Source organism: Leguminivora glycinivorella, chromosome 24, assembly GCF_023078275.1.
Source record: "Leguminivora glycinivorella isolate SPB_JAAS2020 chromosome 24, LegGlyc_1.1, whole genome shotgun sequence".
Classification (NCBI taxonomy): Eukaryota; Metazoa; Arthropoda; class Insecta; order Lepidoptera; family Tortricidae; genus Leguminivora; species Leguminivora glycinivorella.
In genome coordinates, this window is record NC_062994.1 from 11,898,126 (window position 1) to 11,907,231 (window position 9,106).

Here is a 9,106-nt window from a genome sequence, read left to right on the forward strand (position 1 = left end):
GAGCCTGGAGTCCGATTTGACAATAAATCGCAAGATTTATCGTAGACACTAGCGAATCCATTCAACCCGAACGGTAACTAGGACTTATTGAGGAAATAACATACATACATACATACAATCACGCCTGTATCCCATAAAGTGGTAGGCAGAACACATGAAACTACTAAAGCTTCAGTGCCACTCTTGGCAAATAAGGGGTTGAAAGAAAACGAAACTGTGACATTGCTGTGACAGGTTGCCAGCCTCTCGCCACAATTTAACCCATATCCCATAGTCGTTCTACGACACCCACGGGAAGAAAGGGGGTGGTGAAATTCTTAAATAAATAAATAAATATTGTAGGACATTCTTACACAGATTGACTGAGGCCCACGGTAAGCTCAAGAAGGCTTGTGTTGTGGGTACTCAGCAACGATATATATAATATGTATATAAATACTTATATACATAGAAAACATCCATGACTCAGGAACAAATATCTGTGCTCATCACACAAATAAATGCCCTTACCGGGATTCTTAACCCGTCACCACACAGGCTAATAATAATTAACAAAATAATGCCTCATATAATTTTTATTTAACGGTTTTGCCTTATCTTTTCAGGTGACCATCGCCATCGGGGGCTGGAACGAGGGTTCCCTGAAGTATTCCAAGATGGCCGCCAGCGAAGAAAATAGAAAGACTTTTATTGCTAGCGTTCTGGCTTTTCTTGAGTAAGTGATACCGTTAACAATAAATATTGTTTGATTTCTCAGATTTGGTAAAGTTAATCCATACTTATATATTGAAATAGATATCATACACGAAAGAAAAAACCGCAAGGCCCACTGGTGGCCGAGCCGGGAATCGAACCCGGGTCTTCAGCTTACGCGGCTAACGTCTTTACCACTAGACCACACGCCCGCCCAAATTAAAAAAAAATTAAAAAATATTCAATAAAATAATTTGATTTGTTCCCTAGTTGTTAAGCCATACTTAATATTATAAATGGGAAAGTGGGTGTGTCTGTTTGTTTGTCCGTCTTTCACGGCAAAACGGAGCGACGAATTGTCGTGATTTTTTTAAATGGAGATACTTGAAGGGACGGAGAGTGACATAGGCTACTTTTTGTATATTTCTAACGCGAACAAAGCCGCGGGCAAAAGTTAGTTAGATATACAAAGGAAAACATTTGCAGCGCTCCTAAACGGTCTTCTACTAGAATCAAGAATTACATTAATTAATTCGTTCAGAGCTCTGGATAGACTACAATCCCCGCTTAGTATAAGGCGGGCCGTACTTATACTTATTTTCCACCGATGTAGTACCTACAAAAATATTATCAATGCGTTTGCCATAAATTAACATAATTTTACCTTTTTTAGTGTTATTTTATCTTAGACTTTTAAAAGCGCTGGTAGCCTAGCGGTAAGTACGTGCGACTTTCGTTCCGGAGGTCGCGGGTTCGAACCCCGGCTCGCACCAATGAGTATTTCGGAATTTATGTGCGAAATGTCATTTGATATTTGCCTGTCGCTTTTCGGTGAAGGAAAACATCGTGAGGAAACCGGACTAATTCCAATAAGGTCTAGTTTACCCTTCGGGTTGGAAGGTCAGATGGCAGTCGCTTTCGTAAAAACTAGTGGCTACGCCAAATCTTGGAATTACTTGTCAAATCGGACCCCAGGCTCCCATGAGCCGTGGCAAATGCCGGGATAACGCCAGGAGGATGACTTTTAAAACGTGTACAAAACGCGAAAATTTAAAGTGTTAACTATTTTTTTCAGCAACTACAAATTCGATGGTTTGGACTTAGATTGGGAGTACCCCGCTAGGAGAGACGGCAGACCAGAGGACAAGGCCAACTACGTCACTTTGGTTAAGGTACATACATACATACATACATATAATCACGCCTGTATCCCATAAAGTAGGCGGAGCACATGAACTACTCAAGTTTCAGTGCCGCTCTTGGCAAAAAGGGGTTGAAAGAAATCGAAATTGTGACATTGCAGTGACAGGTTGCCAGCCTCTCGCCTACACCACAATTTAACCCAAATAATTTATTATTAAGGTAAGATTTCCAAAAACCAGAGGCCGTGAGTTCAAGTCTCACCCAAGGCAGATATTTTCCACTTTTAAATTTATTCTAAGCCTAGTAGCATCGATTACAGACGTTTCTGCTAATCCAGAGTTTAAAAAGTTCCATGAACCTTCAAGAAAATAACGTATTCCCCATCTAAGACCAACGACCGACTTGCAAGTCCTCTAGTAGTAGTTCTAGGCATCCATAGGCAATGGAAATTGCTTACTATCAAGTGATTCTATTGATCGCATAAAAAAATAAATCGACAAAAATAGACTATTCATTTATTTATTTATTTATTTAAACTTTATTGCATAAAATAAACACAAAAACGTACAAAAGGCATTCTCTACAGTCAACCATAGGGCCAAACAGAGATTCAATACAAATGGTGCAGAGAGAAAACAAAAATCAAACCACAGTATAATAAAGAGTACTATCGTACAGTATGGCCACTCCCGCTCCCTGCTGAAAGCGCTGCTCACCCCCTCTCGGTTACCTCACAGTTACCGCCTGTCAAAAACGCGAACAGTCAACCTGTCATATCTCACTCATACAAGCATGGTACGCGTTCACCTATACGAGTTTAGAATGTGTGCTAGGAACGCGCCTCTTTCATATATTTGATCGCCAGTGTCCGAGATGTGATCAAACTATGTGTAGACTACCTACTATACATTTATACTTTTACATAAATAGATATTTATAATACAGAAGATCCGTGCATCAGTGGAAGCTATAAATGCTGAATTACTTATTTATTTTTACTTAAGTATTTATTAAATAATAACCATGGAATCTGCTCACAATTTCCCAAAAAAAGTCTACTGAGAATATGTGAGCTGTAGGTGACAACAACGGCATATTAAAAATACATTATTTTCAGGAATTACAAGAAGCCTTCGAACCCAAGAAGTACCTTCTCACAGCAGCACTTGGTGCTGGCAAAGAGACTATGGACGCCGCATACGATCTCGCCAAACTAAGCAGGTAACAGCCATCAACGCCGAGTGTGGAAAAACACCCGAGAAGTAAAATACATTTACACCCGAGTGTAATACAAAACTTTTCCCCTCACTACAGCGAGGAAAGTACAACGCAAAAAACGCGTTTATCACTGCTTCCAGTAGTCAGGTGATAAAACATCGTCATCACTAGATTCACTTACTTTTATCAATTTTAAAGCAGAAAAAATTGCTATATTCAAGGTCAAATTACTTTATCCACTTGTGGATAAAATGCGTTTTTACCCGTTGGTATTACAGGACAAAACACGTGTTTCCGAGCTAGTGAGGGGAAATAAATATTATTGGACATTATTATGCAGATTGACTGAGTCCCACGGTAAGCTCAAGAAGGCTTGTCACACACAGACAATCCAAGACCTTGGCTTAGCAGACAGGGACACTGCGCGCTAGGGCAGACCCGGTTAGTGTTTTAACGTCAAGACGATCCCATCAAAAACAAAACTTGTAAATACACCAAGTCTTCGCAACTCAGTTCTTCTGTCTAATACCAAGTCGGTTAATTTATTCAGTCCCTACTTAAAGGACCTTCTGTCTGCCATAAATTTTTACGTTTTAACGTCAAGAGTGTCAAGACGATACAGGAGGGGTCAATTCTCGCTCTCGACTATTTCCTCCCTGGTTTTGAAGATAGAGCAATAATTTTTTCAACACATTATTATTATAACAACAATCTGTGTCGGACTTTTTTAAACTAGTATAAGTACGTGTGTGCCAATTAATTCCAGATACCTAGACTTTATCCACATGATGTGTTACGATTATCACGGTACATGGGACGGCTTCGTTGGAGCCAATGCTCCTGTCTCCGCCCCTGAACCCGATGTACTGAGCGTGGTGAGTATTAAACTTATTATTTCATCATGTAGAAATGTCTACGAACGATACTAAGTGGCCACTTTTTTTTGGATTTGGAAATTTTTATGTGTTTTCCACTCAGAATCGCGAGCTCTTTCAATCCTAATAGGAGAAAAAAAGTGTCCCAAGGTTTTTTCTCATTCCGTTACCATTTTTTCATACATTTTGTATGGCGGTAGCGGAATGGAAGGTTCGAAAAAATGTATGGAAATCTTGGGACATTTTTTTCTCCCATCAGGATCGAAAGAGCTCTCGATTCTGAGTATGAATCGCGTAAAAAATACCCATGTTACAAAAAAGTGGGGTGGACAACTTTGAAAAAAATAGCCCTGTACATATTTTTAGGAACTAACCTAACCACAAAATCATTTTTTTTTATCCCCCCGACCGCGACAAACTGACATATTTAAATATGACTAAAATCGAAATAATAAATTATGAATGCTAACATTAGGAATACCCTGTGATGTTTCAAATAAAGTAGTCAAACTAATTTTTCTCATACAAATTTTGGACCCACATTTCTCCCCTTTAGGAGGTGAATTTTGAAAAATCCTTTCTTACTGCTCCACTAAACCTTATATAAGAAACTTACGTGTCTGGAATCTCTAAGACCAGCGTTTCTTCTTTTATATATTGGGTTGGTAAGAAAGTAATGAGCGATCGATTGAATTCCACATAAAATTTTTGAGCGAGTTCTAGAATCTTCTATGGTCGAAAGTATATAAAGGGCTAGTCGCACAGTTTCTCGTCAGTCATTCACTAGCTGTCGCCGAGCTAATATAAGGAAGAAAATGGACGAATTAAAAGTGCATGTAAGGCATTGTTTACTATATGAATTTCAGTCTGGCCATTCAGCCGCCGAAGCAGTGCGTAATATATGTCAGCGTGTTGCTCCTGAAGTTGTGTCTGAGGCCACGGCGAAACGATGGTTCCAGCGGTTTCGTAGTGGCGACTTTTCATTATCAGATCAACCTAAGTCTGGTCGACCGGTGAAGATTGATGTAGCCAAATTAAAAACCTTAATTGAAGGAGATCCGAGGCTAACGAGTCGTACTCTTGCTACCGAGTTAGGCTGCTCTCATGTCACCATAGAAACACATTTACACGAGTTGGGAAAAAACTACAAATACAGTGTTTGGATACCGCACGAACTTGATAGAGATCAACTAAACCGCCGTGCCGATATCTGTATACAACTTCTGTCTTTCCGCCGCACATTCAACTGGTTGGACCATCTTATCACTGGAGATGAAAAATGGGTCTTATATATAAATCACACACGCAAACGTCAGTGACTAGCTCCAAACGAAAAAGGAATAGAGGCACCAAAAACAGAGCCTCACCCGAAAAAAGTTATGCTGTCCGTTTGGTGGGATATTCATGGTATTATTCACTGGGAACTCCTACCAAGTGGAATGACTGTTACCACATCAGTATACTGTAATCAGCTTGAAAATTTAAACCAAAAAATCTGTCAGAATCGTCCACAGCATGCTAAAGTTTTTTTCTTACACCACAATGCTCGCCCACACATTGCAAAAGTGACTCGGCTAAAGCTATTGGAGCTAGGTTGGAAAGTGATACCTCATCCACCGTACTCTCTAGACTTGACACCTACGGATTACGCATTGTTCAGATGGCTAAGCAATGCCTTGAATGAAAAAAAGTTCGATGATCAAGCCCATCTACGACAGTACATAGCTGAGTTTTTTGAATCTAAACCTAAGAACTTCTTCGCCGATGCTATTCATTCTTTACCAGAACGATGGAGACAAATAGTAGTTAACGAAGGCCGTTATATTTTTGATAAATGATTAAAATAATAAATTAAATAAAAATTACAATATTGGTTATGATTCGCTCATTACTTTCTTACCAACCCAATAAATACTAGCTTTTGCCCGCGGCTTCGAACTCGTTAAAAAGAGACAAAAAGTAGCCTATGTCACTCTCCATCCCTTCAACTATCTCCACTTAAAAAATCACGTCAATTCGTCCCTCCGTTTGGCCGTGAAAGACGGACAAACAAACAGACACAGTACACACTTTCCCATTTATAATTTTAGTATGGATTTAGATGTCGGATCTTTCTATAACTTTTTTACACTAATTTGACTAATATCAAAAATTATCGAGTATTATAGAGAGTTACTGTCGAAGTAAAATGTGTAATCACAGAGCATAGACTGCCCTCTCTCGACACAGGCTTAAAACGTTTGAACCTCCGTTTTGACAATTTGGCCCATATTCTTAACTCGATATGTTTTAAAATGCCAAATATTAATATTAGCGCCATCTAGCTGAGCGTACCCCAAAGGTGTAATGCCATCTAGGCCACCGTACCTTTTTCTGTATGGTACTAAGATACGTTTTTTTCTTAGAATTTATCTGTCAGTACGGAGTTATATATGTCTTTGCTAATATTAATTTGAATTTCAGGAATACACAATCAAATACATGCTCGACCACGGAGTAAGCCCGTACAAGATGGTCCTCGGCCTTCCGATGTATGGCAGGACGTTTTACCTACAGGACTCCAGCGTGGGGAGGGTGGAGTATGGTAGAACTGCAGTGAAGAGCCAGGGCTTCAAGGGACCTTATACTAGGGAAGCTGGTTTCATGGGGTATAATGAGGTAAGACTATTTCTAATAACGAGCAAAATATATGTAATTACGTCAGTGGAAAACAAGCATAGGGTACGCCTAATGGAAAGCGGTCACCTTAACCTAACGCCTGCAACTCAAGGAGTGTCACATGCGCGTGGCCAACCCATTAGAAACTCACGTTGACTCACTCATTGACTCTTATTGCCAAGATAAAACTTAGTTTTCGGGAAATCTTTTTTATAACTGAATGTTTTTTGTTGTCAGATTTGCATGGAGCTCTCAAACCACACCAACTCTTGGCGACGTGAATGGGACGAAGCTAGCAGCACACCCTTCCTTCGCGACGGAGCGAGGGTCATCTCCTATGATGACCCTCAGTCCATCGCTGTCAAAGTCAAGTAAGGAACTTCTAAACTTACTATAAATAAATAAATAAATATTGGGGACACCTAACACAGATCAACTTAGCCCCAAACTAAGCAAAGCTTGTACTATGGGTGCTAAGCGACGATATAGTATACATACTTAAATAGATAAATACATACTTATATACATAGAAAACATCCATGACTCAGGAACAAATATCTGTGCTCATCACACAAACTTACTACTATGTACTTAGGTATCTACTTACTTACTTGGCTGACGCGATAACGGTCAGGCTTAGCGCGTAGTAACTGTGATGTGGGACGTTGAATCAAACAACTATCTCGGAGTATAGAGTTATATTCCCTCAAATAACCTAAGTGACAGCTTATATAGTAGACGAATACACGTGTGTGGGTGAGGTGTAGTACACACACTACATAACCCTGCCTGCTAAGCAGCAGTCGCGGGTTCGAATCCCGGTAAGGGTATTTGTGAAAACACCAGAAGTGTTGGAGGTGCGTTGCCGGCCTTTAAGATGGGTGTACGCTCTTTTCTTGAAGGTTTGAAGGTCGTCTCGGTCCGGAAATACCGCTGGCGAGAATTCATTCCACAGTTTAGCTGTGCGGGGCAGGAAGTTTCTAGAGAAACACACAGTTGAGGACTACCAGCCATCTAAATGATGAAGATGGAAATGTTAACCCGAGGGTTAACTCACCATTTTATATGGAATTTGACAGATGACAGCTCACTTACCCTGAGTTAAGTGGTTGGTGCAAGTGGCCCTAGGAGCATTGATTTTATTCCACTTTTAATCTATTCTCAGGTTAGCAATGTCTTACGGCCTAGGCGGCCTTATGGTATGGAGTATCGACACAGACGACTTCAGAGGGTCCTGCGATGTAGACCTCTCCAAGAATGCTTATGACGTCTTCACGAAGACTTATGCTGAGATCAGGGATAGCCCGGTGTTGAAGGAAGCGTTGAAGACCTTAAAATTACCTGATGGTAAGTTTACTTCCTATTAATAGATAATATGAAGGCAGTAGACCTCTCGAAAATCGCGCATGATAATGTCTGTGGAATTAGAGGCAGGCCTGTGACCCTGGCGAAACGCCGGAGTGGGGTTTAGTGGGTAAACCTCTTTCCCTCCCTCTCGACAAGAGAGGGTGCCGAAGGAGAGAGTCCCCCCCCCCCCCATCAAGGCCTTATACCATTTTTGCTGTTTCTTTTCAGCCAACCGCATAGAAAACCTCAGCAAACGCACAGCCTACGTGGCCTCAAACGGCGAACTATTCCTCCGCCTGCCCGAACCCGAATACTCGAACTACCCTCTCATGCGCACAATCGACGAAGCGACAACCCTAGCGTTAGAAGAGAAGCGCATACTTGACGAAATGGACCGGATCATGAGAGAGAACGAGATAGATGATAAGCCCGCGCGCAAATCCAGCCATAGGGTTGTCGGTAGCTTAGCATTTTTGTCTTGTGTGTTGTTATTGTTTAAGTTATAATAAGTGAAAGTTCCTACGAAGGTAGACCAGTATGATTTTTTGTGTTTTAGTCATTTAGTTTTAATTGGATTATGCGACGTTCTTGCCAATGTCACTTCTTCCTATTCGCAATTCTGGACAATCTGAATTCTACGCAATTAGTATTTCACCTCATTCGCTATTGTGCACAGTTATTACTTGTGAACAGTGGCGATTCTTCCTGTTCGCAATTCTGCACAATCTGAATAACACACAATAGTTTTTGACCTCATACGCTATTGTGTGCTGTCATTATTTGTGTAGGTACAGTAGATTCTTCCTGTTCGCAATTCTGCACAATCTAAGTTCCACACAATAGGTATTTCGCCTCATTCGCTACTGTGCACAGCCATTATTTGTGTACAGAATAGTTTCTTCCTATTCGCAATTCTACGCAATCCGAATTCGACGCAACATGTATTTCACCTCATTCGTTATTGTGCACAGTCATTATTTGTATACAGTGTAGTTTCTTCCTATTCGCAATTCTACGCAATTTGAATTTCACACAATAGGTATTTCGCCTCATGCACTATTGTGCACAGTTAGAGATGGGTAGGGGTGAGTAAATACTGAGTATTTACCCGTAATTTACTCAAAGCGCCGAGTAAATACTCGTATTTACTCATTTGGGTGAGTAGAAACTGT

General features: G+C 40.6%; 1 protein-coding gene across 1 annotated transcript in view; it reads left to right on the top strand.

Annotated features, from left to right (window-relative positions):
* The window catches only part of LOC125238725 (probable chitinase 2), a 28,717-nt gene extending 20,201 nt beyond the window's left edge, over positions 1-8,516 (top strand). Inside the window, exons 4-11 of the mRNA XM_048146145.1 lie at positions 606-715; positions 1,769-1,865; positions 2,954-3,057; positions 3,821-3,929; positions 6,393-6,587; positions 6,825-6,958; positions 7,753-7,934; positions 8,163-8,516. Coding sequence (XP_048002102.1) covers positions 606-715; positions 1,769-1,865; positions 2,954-3,057; positions 3,821-3,929; positions 6,393-6,587; positions 6,825-6,958; positions 7,753-7,934; positions 8,163-8,440 — 1,209 coding nt within the window. The 3' untranslated portion in view covers positions 8,441-8,516. The remainder of the gene's footprint in view (positions 1-605; positions 716-1,768; positions 1,866-2,953; positions 3,058-3,820; positions 3,930-6,392; positions 6,588-6,824; positions 6,959-7,752; positions 7,935-8,162) is intronic.
* Positions 8,517-9,106: the final 590 nt, after the last annotated feature.